Source organism: Haliotis rufescens, unplaced genomic scaffold (assembly GCF_023055435.1).
Source record: "Haliotis rufescens isolate VD_foot unplaced genomic scaffold, xgHalRufe1.0.p SCAF_4, whole genome shotgun sequence".
Lineage (NCBI taxonomy): Eukaryota > Metazoa > Mollusca > Gastropoda > Lepetellida > Haliotidae > Haliotis > Haliotis rufescens.
Window position 1 is genome coordinate 64,023,399 of NW_025964112.1, and position 20,309 is coordinate 64,043,707.

The 20,309-nt window shown below is 43.5% G+C and overlaps 3 protein-coding genes across 3 annotated transcripts; 2 read left to right on the forward strand and 1 right to left on the reverse strand.

The window, feature by feature from the left end:
• On the reverse strand, positions 1-4,500 carry LOC124152892. The gene is made up of 5 exons (XM_046525959.2): positions 4,059-4,500; positions 2,541-2,781; positions 1,613-1,734; positions 1,288-1,376; positions 1-303 (listed from the first exon to the last, which is right to left on the reverse strand). Exons 1-5 carry the CDS (start codon positions 4,402-4,404, stop codon positions 157-159), a joined length of 945 nt encoding a protein of 314 aa, XP_046381915.2. The 5' UTR covers positions 4,405-4,500; the 3' UTR covers positions 1-156.
• Positions 4,501-10,438: 5,938 nt separating this feature from the next.
• Positions 10,439-15,727, forward strand: LOC124152893. Its single transcript, XM_046525961.2, has 3 exons — positions 10,439-10,806; positions 13,728-13,832; positions 14,875-15,727. The coding sequence occupies exons 1-3, from the start codon at positions 10,774-10,776 to the stop codon at positions 15,085-15,087; spliced, it is 351 nt and encodes a 116-aa protein (XP_046381917.1). The 5' UTR covers positions 10,439-10,773; the 3' UTR covers positions 15,088-15,727.
• A 1,483-nt stretch (positions 15,728-17,210) lies between these two features.
• Positions 17,211-18,446, forward strand: LOC124152872. Its single transcript, XM_048381615.1, has one exon. The coding sequence runs from the start codon at positions 17,211-17,213 to the stop codon at positions 18,444-18,446; it is 1,236 nt and encodes a 411-aa protein (XP_048237572.1).
• The last annotated feature ends 1,863 nt before the right edge of the window (positions 18,447-20,309 follow it).

The following is a 20,309-nucleotide window of genomic DNA, read 5'->3' on the forward strand; positions in this document are numbered from 1 at the left end:
TTTTGCGAAAGCGCATTTATTCCTAAATTCAAAGGTGTACATGGGTATGTATTTATAATTACAAAGACATACGTATATTATAAGACTACTGTTTATTGCAAGTTTGATAACCACGTAACCAGGTATGAATTCATGGAAACTGCTCTAAAGATAGTGTTATGCATGGGAATTGTTGCAATCTCGTTCATCGGCAGCCTCTGTCATTCTCAGCGTGTCCGTCATGGACTGGGACGTCTTGTCGGCCTTACGGCGTTGTTTCTTGTTGGCCCTCCGCTGCCGCTTCATTTTCTGCTCATCTTCAAACTGAGAAAGACAACACGTCACAAGCTACACAGTGTTTGATCCATTAATGTACTCAAAAAAATGACCCTCCCCTAATGGTTATATTCTCGGATAACCCTCCCTATATCCTTGCACATTTTTTAACGACCCTCTCTGAAAAGACAAAATGCAAAAGCACTCTATATAGTATTGTATAATGTACATTTATTCATGACCCTCCCCAAATATGTGTATTATTGTTTATGATCCTGCTCTAGTGACGGTCATATTTTTGGTTACCCTCCCCTGATTCCCTTTGACCCATCCGCCCCTATATTAAATGCCCGGTCCCTAACTCGAAGTCGTCTTAAGACAAGCGGGGTTTCCATATTTGGCCTCAAATACTGATCTCAATCTTATTAAAATCAGATCTTAGTTCTCGCTATCGCTAAACAAAGATCTGAGGACTTCCCATTACGGGTCACGTCAGACCGACCCTTCATCCAACCAATCAGCGTCGCTTACCAGATCATTAAAGTGACGGACGGAATGTGTTTTCTAATCTTGCAACCTCGAAATATTCAACAGAGGGTATTCCGAACGACAGTTACGGGTTTTATGATTATATCCATACAATCTAGGCCATCTGTAGACCATTCCAAAATGTTCTTTTTTCAGTTTTAATTTTTTTAACCGACAATACGTCAAAATATGTTTCGAAGCGTAGTCGCCAGTTTGAAATTACTGTAGTGTCGTCATGCTCGAGAAAGCTGCCTTCTGATTGGCTAATGTCGATTTCTTGTCAGTCATTTCATTGATCAGTCAAAGTTCGCGAGAGGTCGTTCTGACGTGACCCGTAATGGGATGTCCTCAGATCTTTGTTTAGCGGTAATATCTGATTTTAATGAGATTGATACTGATCTGTGACTGTACTTTAAAGGTACAATGTCTTACGTTATATATTATATAATATCGTGTTATCGAGGTCTGCTTGTATATTTATAACAAGACAAGTCAAGAACATACCCTTTTCTCCAGCAGGTCGTATTTTAACCGCAACTCGAAGATCTCTTCTTCCTTGAGCTCGATGATATTCTCCAGTTGCTTGGATTTCTCTGGAAGCAAAAACTCAGCTGGTTAATACAGAAGATACACCGTATGAACACTTCCACCAATAACACTTTGACGGACACTGTCTCGTTAAAACATAATGAGACCCACTGTCTTCATTTCTGTTCTAAGAATGTCCAAACCATTCTCACATTATCAATCCTGAAGGTCTGGTAGATCTGTATTTCTGCATGAAAACATTTAAATTAAAGTATTTCACGAACGATCCGTCAATTCGTACCGTGCCAGAAGTAGCAATCCTTCAGAGCGTTGACCTTTAGCTTGTCGTAGCGTCGGAACTCGTAGTCGAAATATTGGTGCATGTTGCGTGCCCGGGACTCCACTTCCGCCATCACTGTCGACCTGGTCACATGATCAGAAAAAAAGAAGTTCCAAATCGCCATGCAGTGATAACTTGTGGGCTTTGTCAAGAATTTACTTTACCGGTGCATGCTACATTTATGCGTTGCAGGTCTACTCGTGTATTTTTTTAACCCTCAGGAAAAGAATTTATAAAGAGTTCTTCATGGGGATCTGAGCTGGTTTTATCCCCTGCACATTATGTTGGATGCTAAGGGACGTGTCTCCCCTTCTCGGATATCCTTCTTATCGGAACATGAGGCTAGCGATGTGCTTTGGATATGGATTTATCAAAGAAAACCTAAACCTAAAGCAATTCCATTTCAATGGGATTTTCATTCGGGGTTACATTTGCCCTTCCGAGAATACTTCCATCTTAGAATTGCATCTTAATAAAAAATGTGATGAAAATTATAATTGTCACTTTTTAGGTGAGGTGAAATGGGGTTTAACGCCGCGTCCAAGATCATTGCACTTACATCGCGACGTGCATATAGATGCCATGCCGCAGCTTAACATGAATACCCCACTCAGACACAGTATACTCCGACTCGGGGCCGACCAGTCTTTGCTGTAGCCCCTTAATGCTGAGCGTCACACAGGGTTACAGCAAGTACCATCTTTTAACGTCTTTTGGTATGAGGCGGACGGGTATCGAACCCCAGAAGGCCCGCTCTGCCACTACACCACGGAGGCGGTCCTGTCACTTTTTAGCTCAAAGGGGCATGGGTATTGACGATTGTCGTCTCAAAAAGGATTGGTATTATTCTACTTGGTAAAAGTTCGCAGCTGTACATGATCATCTGTACCTGTACATATCCTGTGACATACAGATTAAGACTTGTCCATTAGAAGCACATCCTTTGACTGTTCCGGCTGGAAGTTGAAGTCCATGAGGGCCGATTTCCTCTCCGGAAGGCTTACTCTCCTTCTTCCCATCCGACCTTCTCCTATTCTTCTTCTTCTTCCTCCCCTGCTTGTCCGATGCCGATTTCGTCAGCGGTTTGTCTTTGTATTTTGGTTCTTCTCTGATGCCATCATATGGATCACCTGAGTTAGGAGAAAACAGATCTTAAACAATTAATGCGGTTATGTTAATCTCTGGTCTCGGTCACAGAATGTATTTGTTCAATAGTCTGATCTGAAGGAGAAAAAAACCGCCTTCGCATATAATCTCTTTTCATGGCAAGAAGGCAGTATACCTTTCCCCTTCAGGCCGCCATGTTGGTAAGGGATGTGCCCGAGTTTATTCCATAGTAACTGTTTCTAAGTTTTTCAGAAGCCATTTTTGTCGCCACGCTAAAATAACGGGGTTTGGGGTCTTGTCACTGATGAGGTTGTCGAACGCCACTTTGGAACTTCTATTTCCGAGTACTTTTTCGATGTTAATGACGTTTATGCATCGCTGTGGTATTCACATTCATGATTTATCATATTAAACCATATAAATGCAAGCGGGGTATTCTTTGCTGCCTATTTTGAGCTTTATCGACCTATTTTTATCCCCCGCCCAACAAAGTTGGCGGGGGATATAGAAACGGGCTCCGTCCGTCCGTCCGTCACGTTTCGTTTCCCGAGCATAACTCATACACCGTTCAATATGTTTTCATCAAACTTTGCAGGTCTGTCAGGTACATGCTGAACTGGTGCCTTTTGCTATTTAGAAATTTTAGAAATTTTTATTTTTTACGTTTCCATGGCAACAAGATGGACTTAGGTTCTGTGAGGGTAGGGTTCGTTTCCGGAGCATAACTCATAAACCGTTCAATATTTTTTCATCAAACTTTGCAGGTCTGTCAGGTACATGCTGAACTGGTGCCTTTTGCTATTTAGAAATTTTTATTTTTTACGTTTCCATGGCAACAAGATGGACTTAGGTTCTGTGAGGGTAGGGTTCGTTTCCGGAGCATAACTCATAAACCGTTCAATATTTTTTCATCAAACTTTGCAGGTCTGTCAGGTACATGCTGAACTGGTGCCTTTTGCTATTTAGAAATTTTAGAATTTTTTATTTTTTACGTTTCCATGGCAGCAAGATGGAATTAGGTCCCAAACTCTTCTTTTTTTACAATTTCCATATCAAGTTCCACCTAGGTTAAAAAAGGTTAGGGTTTGTTTAGATTGAATTATGTCATAAATTCTGCAACAGGGGCGGGGGATATAGCCACGTTAGTGGCAAACTCTTGTTCAAATAGTGATGCTGTCGCATGCGGCTTTATTAGCAGCATCAAATAAACATGGTGGATAGGTGTCCTGTATAATGCATGTGCACCCTTTTCATAAGAGGTGCCAGTATCCAAAAATAGTAGAGACTAACGTTTACTCACTGATTCCAAAAGTGTCACCCTCCTCGTTCATGGTTGCGGAAAGGATAATCCGATTGACATACATATCGAGGGCATGTTCGTCAACTGGGGGTTTCACTTCGTCTTCATCTAGTGATCCGTCATCATCCTCGCTGTGGTAGGTGACAGTGGTAAAATTCCACGACGGAGCCGCGAGGGGAAGTTTCCTTCGAGAGAATAGGGTTGCGTTGCCAGTCGAAAACACGAATGCGTCCGGTTTATCTGGAGCTGGGTTTTCGTGCGTGTATTCCGTAGACGAGTACCAGTCATACCTGCGCGGAGAGTTGTTTCTGGGTCTCAAAGCGGTGTTTATAATAAAAGCCGCCATTTGTCAATCAAAATATATCTTTGGTAAGCATCTCTATGGACATTGGAAAAAAATCTTTCGGTTGAAACAATAACGTGACTTGCTTTGACACGTGACGTCATGTTGCCTCGAAACGGCCATTATGACGTCATGCCATTGTGGCGTCATGTTTCGAGTTTTTACGTCATTTGTCATTCGTCATCAGTCGCCCCTTTCCGTAAGCTGCAAGAAGAATCGCTATTCGGCATGTACCGCATTCGTGACCAACTCACGTGACCGGAGTAGAATTGGTCTTCAGCAACCCATACTTGCCGTAAAAGGCGACTATGCTTGTAGTAAAAGGCGACTAACGGGATCGGGTGGTCAGGCTCGCTGACTTGGTTGATACATGTCATCGATCCCAATTGCGTGGAATCGATGCTCATGTTGTCAATCACCGGATTGTCTGGTCCAGGCTCGATTATTTTACAGACCGCCGTCACATAGCTGGAATATTGCTGAGTGCGTTGTTAAACAACAAACAAACAAACAAACAAACAAAACGTGACCAACTCGTGTTATTGCGGTTACGGAAAGGGGCGAGTGGTGACGAATGCTTGTCCCGAAATAACACAATTTGCTCACGATTGGACTTGTTCACGTATGCAGGTCACGAAGAGGGACGAGTGGTTACGAATGGAATGGTATGTTCAGTCCTGTCCGCTAACCTCGAACCTTTCCGTAACCGCAACGAAATAGACGATCGTTTTCATATGAGCATTTACGCTGTTGAATTACAATCCGCGACGTCACAAGCATATATAGTAGAAGGTTTTTTTACCCGAGTAAATTTAAATACATAAATTGCAAGTGATTTCATGACATTTGATTTGGCTAACCACTAGTAACGAGGCAAACTAGTTTGGCGTTTCTTTCAATTTTGCTTGGGGTGCATTATAAGAATCAGTTAGGGAAAAAACATAGCGTGTCTTCAATGTAGAGCTAGATTACCTGCAGATTTAACCGCACTGAACTGAATTTGGAACCGAACGCGGCATCGTAAACCCTTCCCCTAAGTGTGCACATTGTCTTTTTCGTTGATTCCTCCATAATCACATTTTTCTAATATTGAACTTTAATTCTTAAATATATTTGGTCTCCTGGCCATGCATTTCTTGAAAAGGCGACCTGTCCTTTGATGCGTTGTTTGTACTCACTGACATAGACATACTGTATCAAAGTAAAATAAATAGATTGTGACTTTTGATTCACGGTGGAATTTGAATTATTTATCCGTTGTATGCGATTTGTGGTATCAACATACATATCACACCAACTCGATGTTTTCGCGCGTTTCTGGGTTTTTAAAATTCAACGAAGTCTCGTAAAATGCCCGTTCTCTATCATCTGATGTCAGACCCAAAATATCCATCCTTCCATGACCTGCTTCCATTCATTTTATGTAAGACGCCATGATCATCTATACTGATCGGTGACAATAGCAAGCTCTTGTATACAATTTGCCAGTTTCAAAGATCCAGTGCCGCAGAAGTAAGGTGTGGCGATAAAATACCCTGGGATTGCTACTGTTTATATACTTGTCAGGCTTGTCAAACTGAAATATAACTTAAATTTCACATCTGTATTTTTATTATTTCAATTTTTTTTTATCCTTTTCACATTTATTAAGAAATATACATATCAGAGAAACAACTATGATGCAAAGGAATTGTTGTCGGGCAACGTGACCCTACGATCACGTGACAGTTGGGGTCACATGACGTTGACTACAAGCACTGCTGGGAGTATACATCTTCCCGAGGCAAGAGAGTTAATTGACTTTAAAAGTCCAGTTTCCACCCTTGCCGAACTAGGCTGGAATTCCTGGGTTCTATCGTAGCGCCACCGGTGTCTATTACGAGTCATGTCCCTCCTAAGCATCTCCTTTAGACCAATCAGATTCCACCTCTCGTATCACTTGCATTTGCTTCAAACAAAACAGTGGCGCCCAGTCCAGACGATCTGAGTGGATCGATGCTCATGATATTAATTACTGGATTGTCTGGTCCAGACTCGATTATTTACAGATCGCCGTCATATAGCTGGAATATTGCTAAGTGCGGCGTTAAACAACAAACCAACCAACCAGACGATCTGATCGATAATCAAGGTCTATGCTGTGATAAAACGGGTCTTACATCGCGCAATGCGTGAGCACCTTGATAAAAAACATGAAAAGATTTAGAAAATATCTGTTGACAACGAGTTAACAGTGCACATGTTTTGCAAATCCTGCAATCGACGGAAATCCGCATGATAGTTTACGAACCTGATTTCGATTTGGTTGCACGCTTTTGATTGGACTATGTATAGACTCGTTAGTGCAGCCAAAATGTAACTCCATAATACCAGCCTAGTTCGGCAAGGGTGGAAACTGAACTTTTATAGTCAGTTAACTCCCTTGCCTTAGGGAGATGGGAGTATAAGGATGTGTTTGTTTGTTTGTATGTTGTTTAACGCCGCACTCAGCAATATATGACGTCGGTCTGTAAATAATTGAGTCTGGACCAGACAATACAGTGATTGATATCATGAGCATCGATCCACGCAATTGGGATTGATGACATGCATCAACCAAGTCAGCGAGCCTGACCACCCGATCCCGTTAGTCGCCTCTTACGACAAGCATAGTCGCCCGTTACAGCAATCGTGGGTTACTGAAGACCTATTCTACCCCGGATCTTCACGGGTCCTATAAGGATGTGATATATATTGATACCACACACTGCGTTTGAGTGGATATGATATCACTGTGTGGATATTGATGTCATACATAGACTCCATATGGGGAATCAAGCCACGGCGTTCGGAAACACATAACCAGCCGTGGCGTGCAGTCTGTAAAACAACATCGACAGTACCCGGATGACAAGAGCAGTCAGTCGAGTCCGGGGTGTTAAACAGTCTGTGTGTGTCGGGTGTTTGACGAAATTGATTAACATATATGGCTAATACTTTCTGACGCTAGTTTCAGCGTTTCATTTGTACAAAACAATAAAAAAACTAAACAAGTCTCTTAGTAGAAAGATATTAAATAATAAACATATCTTTAATTTTCTACACCCCAATAATTTGTTTATTTATTTTAATGATTATGTAAAATGTTGGCCATTACATGATTGCTTATGTGGCAAGCATTTATTAATTCATTTTTTAATTATTCTAAAATTGTCTAAGCGTGTTGGGCGGTCTGGTAACCTTGTTGTTAAGTGTTCGCCCCTCACACCAAAGGCCCGTGTTTGATTCCTACGTGGGTACAATTTTTGAAACTCATTTCTTGTGTGATATTGCTAAAGGCGGCGTAAATCTCTACTCACTCACTCACTCACTCACTCACTCACTCACTCACTCACTCACTCACTCACTCACTCACTCACTCACTCACTCACTCACTCACTCAAGCGGTGTGAACCCTTGTTAACGGCCATGTTGTGCTCATGGTCCGACTCTGATCTACACCCCTGTTAATTTTGTTCCGGTGCTTGCAACCAATGTGTGTGAACGATCCTACAAATGCCTCTATTCCAATAAGAGGTGAGGTGAAATGGGTTTTAACGTCGCGTCCATGATTATTGCACTTATATAGCGACGTGCATGCACGTACGCGCACGCGCGCGTGTGTTTGTGTGTGGCTGCTTTTACTAGTTCGGACTGATGCCGATTTATCGTGCTAGCCAATTGAGGTACCATGCCGCAGTTTAACATGAATACCCCTCTCAGACACAGTTTACTGACTCCGAGCAATCCAGTCCTTGTTTTAGCCTAATGTCCAGCGCCATTTTGGTATGACGCGGCCGGAGATCGAACCCCGGACCTTACGCTCTCCGGGCGGACGCTCTACCACTAGACCAAGGAGGCATTCCATTCCAATAAGAACCAATGTGTGTGAACGATCCTAACAATGCCTCTATTCCAATAGGAACCTTCATGCTATAACCATACAACTGATAAAATGAAGAAGTTGAATATATCTATGGCTGTGATAGCCTCATGAGGTAATTGTAGTTAGTTAAAATTTGAGACTATGCTTGTCGTAAGAGGCGACTAACGGGATCGGGTGGTCAGGTTCACTGACTTGGTTGATGCATGTCAGCAATCCCAATTGCGTGGATCGATGCTCATGACGTCAATCACCGTATTGTCTGTTCCAGACTTGATTATTTACAGACCGCCGTCATATAGCTGGAATAGTGCTGAGTGCGGCGTAAAACAACAAACATTTAACGTCGACCCGGCATTATTTCAACCATACAGCGACGAGAACAAGTTAGGTAAATATAGAAACACAGTTCATAATCCGCGTAAATCTACGCAAGTTTCACGGAGTTTATGTCATGGCGCTTTGTCTGTCGTCCGTCCGTCGGTCACATGTATATTTTGTAATCTGAAACCGCCAATCCTTTGTGGCGTAACATGTGTGTTTCATATCTTTGGAAATACCGTGCTTTCTCCTCCACTGACACCATCATAAACCTACCTGTGTCCCATATCCGACAGATCCTCTCAAGGCCTGGGTTTATAAGTAGAACCTGTGCGTTAACGATCCCACGATTCCCAGCAACCACATCCCTGGGAAGTGCTCAGCTAATTCTAAATGCGATATGCATGGAGTAGACTAAGTATGTTGTGAGCACAGTAACGGGTGTAAGATTTACCAAGTGGTTCATGACCTTTGACCTTCACGTACCTCTCTACCTATTCATCTAGTAATACATATATGCCCTATGAAACCACTGGAGTTGTGAAGATATATATATGTTCATACCCAATGGTCGTCGCCACTCGAAATAGAATCACGAAATATCACGATTACTTATTAACGAAGACAGACGCATGTGTGAAAACAAGTGAAAACAAACCATTCCGCCGATTAGGAATTTTACCTACAGTTATTCATGGGCGGATACAGAGGGGGGGGGGGGGGGGGGGGGGATGCGGGGGTACAATCCGGGTCAGGACCGACAGTCATGTGACTGCGAGTGGCTGTATCTTCATTGTAACATATCATGTATGGAGTAAATAAAACAACGGGAATGACATGCAACCTGGAAAATATATATTTTCTGCTGATATCTATACTATTGATACGACCCAGCCCAAGCGAAAGGCTTAACTTGCGAAAACTCTTGCATCTGTCAAGGACAGGGTGAGGTGAGGTGAAATGGGGTTTAACGTCGCGTCCAAGATCATTGCACTTATATAGCGACGTGCATGCATGTGTGTGTGTTTGTGTGGCTGCTTGTACTAGTCCGGACTGATGCTGATTTATAGTGCTAGCTCACTGAGATACCATGCCGCAGTTTAACATGAATACCCCACTCATACACAGTATACTGACTCCGAGCCGACCAGTCCTTGTTTTAGCTCCTCAATGCCGAGCGCCAGACAGGGCAACAACGAGTACCATCTTTTAAAGTCTTTTGGTATGACGCGGTCGGGGATCGAACCCCGGACCTTCCGCTCTCCGGGCGGTCGCTCTACCACTGGACCACGGAGGCGGTCCAATTGGACAGGGGAGAACGTCACAGCAAGGCGACTCGCCACCAGACACGATGTTGTTACAGACGATCAAAAGTCGTTTTCGTGCGAAAGAACTCTTTGTGCAACCGGGCCGTGGCTGTTCAACAAATTAAAGATATATTGGCAGGAAGGAGTATTCCAGCCATGTGACGACGAGCCTGACCACCCAATCCCGTTAGTCGTCCCTTGCGACGAGCACAAGTCACTCAAGACCAATTCTAATCCGTATCTTCACGGGTCACTAACAAAGTGGTCTTAGCAGTAATTAAGACTGTCGTTAGTGTATGCTATTATCATGGAATTACAACAGCCGTGCTAATATAATCGCTTTGTAGTTCTCAAGCAAAGTGGTCTTAGTAGAATTAAGTCTGTCGTAAGCTTATGCTATTATCATTGAATTACTACGGTAAGTTAATCCGCCAACGATCTAGCAACAGAGACCGCTCTGTGAATACGGGCCTCAAAGTGAAAGGGTCACGGTGGGTGCCGAACTGTATACAACTATTCACGGCTCCTGAATGATAGAACATATTGTTATCAAATGCCTCTCTCTATCATAACACACACACATACTCCAACCCGACAAGCGGACTTATAGAAGTCACAACCCGGCTTTAGTCGTGACTGCCACACATATTGTACGGAGAGCTTTTCTGTCAACACGCGCTTTGTCACCCCTTAGCAACGCCTGACGCCGGGACGCCATTTTGGATCAATGCAGTTCAAGTCAAGACGGGGTGAACGAAAGATTGATTCAACATGATGTTGAAATATGTCATAATACGGCAGTAGGGCTGCAGCTAGAACGGCGACGCAACAACAGCATTTAGGATGTGTCGGTGGGGATGTACGACTACGAGCACGGTGAGTTGGGGTAAAGAGGAGGATATATCCCCGTGTTATAATCGTGTTATCGCACTATCACTAGTCACCCGTCACTGACGGGTCACACTCCACCACTGATTGCCCGGGAGATGAGACACAGCACGCGAGACAACGACGAATGCCTGTGTGTTTTGTCCAAGACTTGTATTACATGCACGGTTTACAGTAGCAATATCTCTGCTGTAGTTATCTTTCTCGTCTCAATCAGCCGCTGATTGTCGTATACGATATTGTATATTTTGACACAAAGACAGCATGACGTGCCTACGTGTATGACTGCTGTGGGGAGACATTTAAAGGGTGTAACCCCAACTTCTAAATAAAACTGTGCAGCTGACATCGATACCACGGTATACTATTGGTAGTTTCTTCAGACGTAACGAAATGAGAAAGTTTTAAATTTAAATTATTATTTTAAGCCGTGTTTATTCAAATTACCCGACTCCCTTATCACAGACAGACAGACAGACAGACAGACAGACAGTTAATACAGTATTTTAGGCATCAAGGCCGATAGTACAATGCAGATTGGATATTAACATTGTCACGTGATGTACATGATCAGATTTTAAATCAAGTTACACATTCCTCATTTTAAAGACATGTTTTAAGAATACAGAAGCAGCATGGATCATATCAGGATTTTCAGAGTTTAGCAGATTTATCATTAACTGACGGTCTTTAGACATATTTCTTTCGTATATGTGGCCATGAGATCGTAGGAAAGTTCGTCGTGGAGCACCACTTGTAAGCTGTAACTGGATAGATGTACACATTTTTATTTATATTCAATGTATCATTTTTCTTTCAAAATATCTTATAAACAGAAACTGCAAGTCTCAGAAGAATGTGGCTATTTTTGGTGTTCATAACTGTACACGTTTTCTTTGTGTTGGATACGTCTAATTATAGTTAGGCAGGAATTTATATCTTCATATCCTGGACATATTAATAAAACATGGTATTCATAGTCTTGGTAATATTTGCAGTTAAGACACATCGGTGTTAAAACATCATTATCTTTGGAATGTCTGTATAACTGTATATATAGACTCCCTTATAACTTGCCCATGGAAGGCAGGACTTGTTGGAAGGTAAACTACGTGTGTGAAGACTGATTGTCTGGTAAGGTAAACTACGTGTGTGAAGACTGATTGTCTGGTAAGGTAAACTACGTGTGTGAAGACTGATTGTCTGGTAAGGTAAACTACGTGTGTGAAGACTGATTGTCTGGTAAGGTAAACTACGCGTGTGAAGACTGATTGTCTGGTAAGGTAAACTACGTGTGCGAAGACTGATTGTCTGGTAAGGTAAACTACGCGTGTGAAGACTGATTGTCTGGTAAGGTAAACTACGTGTGTGAAGACTGATTGTCTGGTAAGGTAAACTACCTGCGTGAAAACTGATTGTCTGGTAAGGTAAACTACGTGCGTGAAGACTGATTGTCTGGTAAGGTAAACTACGTGTGTGAAGACTGATTGTCTGGTAAGGTAAACTACGTGTGTGAAGACTGATTGTCTGGTAAGGTAAACTACGCGTGTGAAGACTGATTGTCTGGTAAGGTAAACTACGTGTGTGAAGACTGATTGTCTGGTAAGGTAAACTACGTGTGTGAAGACTGATTGTCTGGTAAGGTAAACTACCTGCGTGAAAACTGATTGTCTGGTAAGGTAAACTACGTGCGTGAAGACTGATTGTCTGGTAAGGTAAACTACGTGTGTGAAGACTGATTGTCTGGTAAGGTAAACTACGTGTGTGAAGACTGATTGTCTGGTAAGGTAAACTACGCGTGTGAAGACTGATTGTCTGGTAAGGTAAACTACGTGTGTGAAGACTGATTGTCTGGTAAGGTAAACTACGTGTGTGAAGACTGATTGTCTGGTAAGGTAAACTACGTGTGTGAAGACTGATTGTCTGGTAAGGTAAACTACGTGTGTGAAGACTGATTGTCTGGTAAGGTAAACTACGTGCGTGAAGACTGATTGTCTGGTAAGGTAAACTACATGTGTGAAGACTGATTGTCTGGAAAGGTACACTACGTGTGTGAAGACTGATTGTCTGGTAAGGTAAACTGCGTGTTTGAAGACTGATTGTTTATAACTGTGTAACAGATAAATAGTCTGTTTAAACTGACCAGTCACAAGGAACAGCCATGTCGTCCTACGGGGAATGTCCTCACTCATTCACTCCTGTCAACATATCCCTACTCAATCACAGCTCTCACAGCTCACGCAGCACATTGAACCATGCGTGACTTACAACCTCAGGTTATTGATTACATCGGCCAGTGTATGTGTACGCAAACCCCGCTTTCAAATTAAACAAAAAGTTTGAACAATTAACAGTTCGAGGTGGCCACATTCCTGTATTCTTATGACGCACTCGGGTTCTCAATAACATCACCCCATCTATATATATATATCGATATATATCGAGAGAGAGAGAGAGAGAGAGAGAGAGAGCATTCCTGATGTCTGTTCGAATGACTGAATAACAAGACGCAGTAAGATTATTTTGCTTCTTACTTTACTTTTTACAGAATTCAAACATTGTCGAATTAATTGTAAGTTTTTATTTTCATGATGCATGTGTATGTATAAATAAAGAGGGCCAGAAATTCATACCGGCTAGTACCAGGTTTTATAATAGGTATTGTGATTAATAATTGTTGAGTATTTATTTGGTGCCACATTTAATACTAAATACGTTTGTGATGCTCGTATTTATTCGTATGTGTTTTTATCAATATGCGGAGACCTTGTGTTGATGTAATCCAAATTTATTTTGGGACAATAAAACGTCATCTCATCATATGTTTGAATAATGTGATAATAATGCTCGTGGGTATCTCGAGCAACACGACGTCACTGCTGTCACACTCCTCGTTTGTTGTGTCGCAGACCTACCAGTGCAAGTGGTGTGGTACCCGCTTCTGCAAGGAATGTCTGCGAGGGGACTTCTATGGGGAGATGTTCGAGCCGGGCAAGTGTCGCAGGTGCAACCAGGTGAGGCGATTACAAGTTTTACCAGGTGGGGGAGTATAAGTATTACCAGTTGGGGGAGTATAAGTGTTACCAGAGGTAGTATAAGTGTTACCAGGTAGTAGTATAAGTGTTACCAGGTGGGGTAGTATAAGTGTTGCCAGGTGGGTGGAGTATAAGTGTTACCAGGTGAGTGGAGTATAAGTGTTACCAGGTGGGGTAGTATAAGAGTTACCAGGTGGGGTAGTATAAGTGTTACCAGGTGAGGCGATTACAAGTGTTGCCAGGTGGGGTAGTATAAGTGTTACCAGGTGAGGCGATTACAAGTGTTACCAGGTGGGGGAGAATAAGTGTTACCAGGTGGGGGAGAATAAGTGTTACCAGGTGGGGGAGTATAAGTGTTACCAGGTGGGGTAGTATAAGTGTTACCATTTAGGGGAGTATATGTGTTACCAGGTGGGGCAATATAAGTGTTGCCAGGTGGGGTAGTATAAGTGTTACCAGGTGAGTGGAGTATAAATGTTACCAGGTGAGTGGAGTATAAGTGTTACCAGGTGAGTGGAGTGTAAGTGTTACCAGGTGAGTGTAGTATAAGTGTTACCAGGTGAGTGGAGTGTAAGTGTTACCAGGTGAGTGGAGTATAAGTGTTACCAGGTGAGTGGAGTATAAGTGTTACCAGGTGAGTCGAGTATAAATGTTACCAGGTGAGTGGAGTATAAGTGTTACCAGGTGAGTGGAGTATAAGTGTTACCAGGTGAGTGGAGTATAAGTGTTACCAGGTGAGTGGAGTATAAGTGTTACCAGTTGAGTGGAGTATAAATGTTACCAGGTGAGTGGAGTATAAGTGTTACCAGGTGAGTGGAGTATAAGTGTTACCAGGTGAGTGGAGTATAAGTGTTACCAGTTGAGTGGAGTTAAAATGTTACCAGGTGAGTGGAGTATACATTTTACCATTGTGCAACTAGACAGGTGAGGTGTGCAACGAGACGTAATTTGTATTTGTCACACATGTTGCCTGGTATCGATAAAAGTCCGTGCGACTTATATTCTTTTCATATTTGTTTAGAAAAGATGTCAAGGCATCCGTGTGGAGTACGTGCCCCGACCCCCCCAGGAGGACGCCGGCGAGAAAGGGAGGGGAAAGGGGAGTGCGGCCGACAGGAGTCGCAGCAAAAGTCCTTCTAAAAAGGGAGGGAAAGTCGCAAAAACGTCTGGCAGCAAAAAGGGCGGGAAAAAATCAGGGAAGAAAGGCGGGAAAAAGAAAAAGAAGAAGAAGTGAAACCCTCAAATGTGAAGGTTTTCTGACGTCACCGTATCCATGCGTGGGAAGTCACCGCTAGCAACATGTGATGAGAAGTTTAGTGATTATTCAATGACATAGGAACACATTAAATTCTCCCAAGCCAAAGCAATTATCAACCTAGATCTCCTGTCCTGTGTGTGGTGTATTGTACTGACGGTCGACTGCTCAATGTCGGTAACTGTATTCCTCTCGTTACCATGGTAACTGATGTCTGATTATGGTGACAGCATCTAAAATCATTATATTTGTTGCCATGGAGATTCCCATGTCTATGTTTTGCGTTACTTCAGATTTTTCTGTGTAGCCAGGTACTGAGTGAAGTCTGGGCCGACTATTTTTTCCACAGGTCTTGAATATTTTCGACTTGTCTTGCCATTTCAAGCCTCAACTTTTAATCAATCAATTCAGTATGGTGACCCCATGTGTCCAAACAACTGAGTTCTTTCTGTGATACGCAATTTTCTACACTTTATACTGTTTTATTATTATTATTTGTATTGTTATTTATTAAACGAGATCCACCACCTAGGTATTGCTGGTGAAGGGGTGTTTCTCTCATTCCAAGATCATCCATTTGTATATGTTACTGAACAAAATAAAAACGATTTTAAGTGTTTTTGTTTTAAGTCTGTTGTGCGTCCTAGTATTACAGTATGATAGATATTCCGCACTATTGATTTCGCGAATATATCACGTCAGAACAGTTGGATGCTTAAAGGTCGACAACACAACCAGATCACGTTGTGAATGCGTAAGATGAATACATGACTAGATCAGGTCAGAACAGTTGAATGCGTAAGTTGAATACATGACTAGATCAGGTCAGAACAGTTGAATGCGTAAGATGATTACATGACTAGAACAGGTCAGAACAGTTGAATGCGTAAGTTGAATACACGCCTTGATCACGTAGCAATAGTTGGCTGCGTAACTACGACTGGATCAGGTCAGAACAGTTGGATGTGTACGTTTAATACACGATTAGATCACGCCAGAACAGCTGAATGCATAATTTGAATAGATCAGATCACGCTAGAACAGATGGATGTATGACTGACTAGATCACGTCAGAACAGTTGGATGCGTAAGTTGAAAACACGACTAGATCACGTCAGAACAGTGGAATGGGTAAGTTGAATACATGACTAGATCAGGTTAGAACAGATTGATGCGTAAGTTGAATACATGACTAGATCACGTAAGAACAGTGGAATGGGTAAGTTGAATACATGACTATATCACGTCAGAACAGATTGATGCGTAAGTTGAATACATGACTAGATCACGTGAGAACAGTTGAATGGGTAAGTTGAATACATGACTATATCACGTCAGAACAGTTGGATGCGTAAGTTGAATACGTGACTATATCACGTCAGAACAGTTGTCCTCGATTGTGTGATGTATGTTATCGTCGATTGTATGGTGTACGTTGTCCTCGATTGTGTGATGTATGTTGTCCTCGATTGTGTGATGTATGTTGTCATCGAATGTATGATGTATTTTCATCGATTATGTGATGAATGTTGTCATCGATATGTTGTCATCGACTGCACGGTGACTGATGTCATCGACTGCACGGTGATTGATGTCATTGACTTCACGGTGATTGATGTCATCGACTGCACGGTGATTGATGTCATCGACTGCACGGTGATGGATGTCATCGACTGCACGGTGATTGATGTCATCGACTGCACGGTGATTGATGTCATCGACTGCACGGTGATTGATGTCATCGACTGCACGGCGATTGATGTCATCGACTTCACGGTGATTGATGTCATTGACTGCACGGTGATTGGTGTCATCGACTGCATGGTGATTGATGTCATCGACTTCACGGTGATTGATGTCATTGACTGCACGGTGATTGGTGTCATCGACTGCACGGTGATTGATGTCATCGACTGCACGGCGATTGATGTCATCGACTGCACGGTGATTGATGTCATCGACTGCATGGTGATTGATGTCATCGACTGCACGGCGATTGATGTCACGGTGATTGATGTCATTGACTGCACGGTGATTGATGTCATTGACTGCACGGTGATTGATGTCATTGACTGCACGGTGATTGATGTCATCGACTGCCAATGATTGATGTCATTGACTGCATGTTGATTGATGTCACTGACTGCACGGTGACTGATGTCACTGACTGCACGCTGACTGATGTCATCGACTGCACGGTGATTGATGTCATCGACTGCACGGTGACTAATGTCATCGACTGCACGGTGATTGATGTCATCGACTGCACGGTGATTGATGTCATCGACTTCACGGTGATTGATGTCATCGACTGCACGGTCACTAATGTCATTGACTGCACGGTGATTGATGTCATTGACTGCACGGTGATTGATGTCACTGACTGCACGGTGACTAATGTCATCGACTGCACGGTGATTGATGTCACTGACTGCACGGTGACTGATGTCATCGACTTCACGGTGATTGATGTCATTGACTGCACGGTGATTGATGTCATCGACTGCACGGTGACTAATGTCATCGACTGCACGGTGATTGATGTCATCGACTGCACGGTGATTAATGTCATCGACTTCACGGTGATTGATGTCATCGACTGCACGGTGACTAATGTCATCGACTGCACGGTGATTGATGTCATCGACTGCACGGTGATTGATGTCACTGACTGCACGGTGACTAATGTCATCGACTGCACGGTGATTGATGTCATCGACTGCACGGTGATTGATGTCATCGACTTCACGGTGATTGATGTCATTGACTGCACGGTGATTGGTGTCATCGACTGCATGGTGATTGATGTCATCGACTGCACGGTGATTGATGTCATCGACTGCACGGTGATTGATGTCATCGACTGCACGGTGATTGATGTCATCGACTGCACGGTGACTAATGTCATCGACTGCACGGTGATTGATGTCATCGACTGCACGGTGATTGATGTCATCGACTTCACGGTGATTGATGTCATCGACTGCACGGTGACTAATGTCATCGACTGCACGGTGATTGATGTCATCGACTGCACGGTGATTGATGTCACTGACTGCACGGTGACTAATGTCATCGACTGCACGGTGATTGATGTCATCGACTGCACGGTGATTGATGTCATCGACTTCACGGTGATTGATGTCATTGACTGCACGGTGATTGGTGTCATCGACTGCATGGTGATTGATGTCATCGACTGCACGGTGATTGGTGTCATCGACTTCACGGTGATTGATGTCATCGAGTGCGTGCGTGATGCAAGATACAGAAACACATGCATGATGCTGTGTGACGGTATTCAAAATGCAGGTCAAGACGTGGACACAGACAACTGATACCATCAACTGCTACCTGTGAAATACCTGTCCCTTCGCCTGCTCCCGTCGCACGTTTCCCCTGCCTTCTGTCCACACCGGTGCCGTGACTTCAGCGGCGTCAGACCACAGCAGATGACACAAGGCAGGATGTGTGGGCATGTCCGCTACACGGTGGGCGGGAGATGTGCCTACAACGGCCACGTCGGGCTCTGGGGAAATGTCGAAAGGGAAAACTAAAAAATACGTGGTTGTTTTTTCAAAAAACATTCATCGACCTGGTTGTTAGAGAAAGCTTCAGGCTATTGTAGTGTATTATGCAGCACGGGTTAGGGTGTTTCGGGTACAGGCAAATCACGATCCTTTGTGGGAGAATGTGACACTGAGGTACGAACACATTTGGCAGCAGTTCAACTTGGCCAAGAGTAGATTCGCCTCGCCACCATATCATATATCCGTGTTTAGGACATCAATGTTTTTTATGTTTTTTGCATCTCCAATCTCAACCAACAACAGAGCGGCCGGGCGGAATAAAATAAAAACTGTTTTTCATTAATTGTCTAACTTAGTTTATGACATTTTAAAATTTAAGACACATAGACGCAGTCTTTAAATTACTTTATGACGTAAATCGAGTCGCTTTGGTCCGGAAACGAATGTTTGATAAAATTGCTGAAGAAAGATAAAGCTGGTCTGTTTTTTGTATGAGTGTGCATAGGTAGTAGCATTTCTTTTTTATCAGATCAGGGCATAATTTTTCACATCAGCGGGAACAATTGAGATACGAAGACTTTAAATAATTTTATGTTGGAATGAGCATTCGGGGCGGGCGAGAGATGGGAAACTCAGAAAAAACCGACCAGCCTTAGATTGTATGCCTAATGCCTAGCTCCCCCAAAATAGCTATGTACTTTGGACTTGGGTCTACAGGCTGAATGAAACATTATTACCGTACAGATATACTACAGTGGCTGGAGGGTTAGCACAGTGGATGATGGGTCCACTCGTACCCGGGTTCTATTAAATATGTCTCCTGTTGTGATGTTTCCAAGATGTAACTTAACTGCCGGGCAAAAGAAAGAACGTATACACCCATGTTTGATGGTGGCTAAGAGTGAAGCAAACAAGAAATGGTAATTCGACGATGAAGTTTTTGATACGGGTATCATAGATTTGTTTTGGACCTTACGTTTGCAGTTTGTTTTCAGCCTAGTAACGGGTCTGACCGCCTCACTGGTCTGACCGCCACCCTGGTCTGACCGCCTCACTGGTCTGACCGCCTCACTGCTCTGACCGCCTCACTGGTCTGACCGCCTCACTGGTTTGACCGCCTCACTGGTTTGACCGCCTCACTGGTCTGACCGCCTCACTGGTCTGGCCGCCACCCTGGTCTGACCGCCTCCCTGGTCTGACCGCCACCCTGGTCTGACCGCCACCCTGGTTTGACCGCCATCCTGGTCTGACCGCCTCACTGGTCTGACCGCCTCACTGGTCTGACCGCCTCACTGGTCGGGCAGCCACCCTGGTCTGACCGCCTCACTGGTCTGACCGCCTCACTGGTCTGACCGCCACCCTGGTCTGACCGCCTCCCTGGTCTAGTGGTAGAACGTCCGCCCGGAGAGTGGAAGATAGGTGGTTCGGCCGCGTCACACCAAGAGACGTTAAAAGATGGTACGTGTTGCTTCCTTGCCTGACGCACGGCATTAAGGGGCTAAAACAAGGACTGTCAGTTTACTGTGTCTGAGTGGGGTATTCATGTTAAACTACGGCATGGTATCTCAGTGGGCTAGCACTATAAAATCGTCATTAGTCCAGACGTCGCTAAAAAGTGCAACAATCTTGAACACGACGTTAAACCCTTTTCCACCTCACCTCACTCCCCAC

Excerpts from the sequence above, each read along its gene's own strand:
- LOC124152893 (XM_046525961.2), top strand. The coding sequence starts at position 10,774 with ATGTGTCGGTGGGGATGTACGACTACGAGCACG. Across the intron at positions 10,807-13,727 it reads GATGTACGACTACGAGCACG|ACCTACCAGTGCAAGTGGTG; the intron begins GTGAGTTGGGGT and ends GTTGTGTCGCAG. Across the intron at positions 13,833-14,874 it reads AGTGTCGCAGGTGCAACCAG|AAAAGATGTCAAGGCATCCG; the intron begins GTGAGGCGATTA and ends ATATTTGTTTAG.
- LOC124152872 (XM_048381615.1), top strand. The coding sequence starts at position 17,211 with ATGATTGATGTCATTGACTGCATGTTGATTGATGTCACTGACTGCACG.
- LOC124152892 (XM_046525959.2), bottom strand. The coding sequence starts at position 4,404 with ATGGCGGCTTTTATTATAAACACCGCTTTGAGACCCAGAAACAACTCT. Across the intron at positions 2,782-4,058 it reads GGGTGACACTTTTGGAATCA|GTGATCCATATGATGGCATC; the intron begins GTGAGTAAACGT and ends CTCCTAACTCAG. Across the intron at positions 1,377-1,612 it reads GGATTGCTACTTCTGGCACG|AGAAATCCAAGCAACTGGAG; the intron begins GTACGAATTGAC and ends TTTTGCTTCCAG.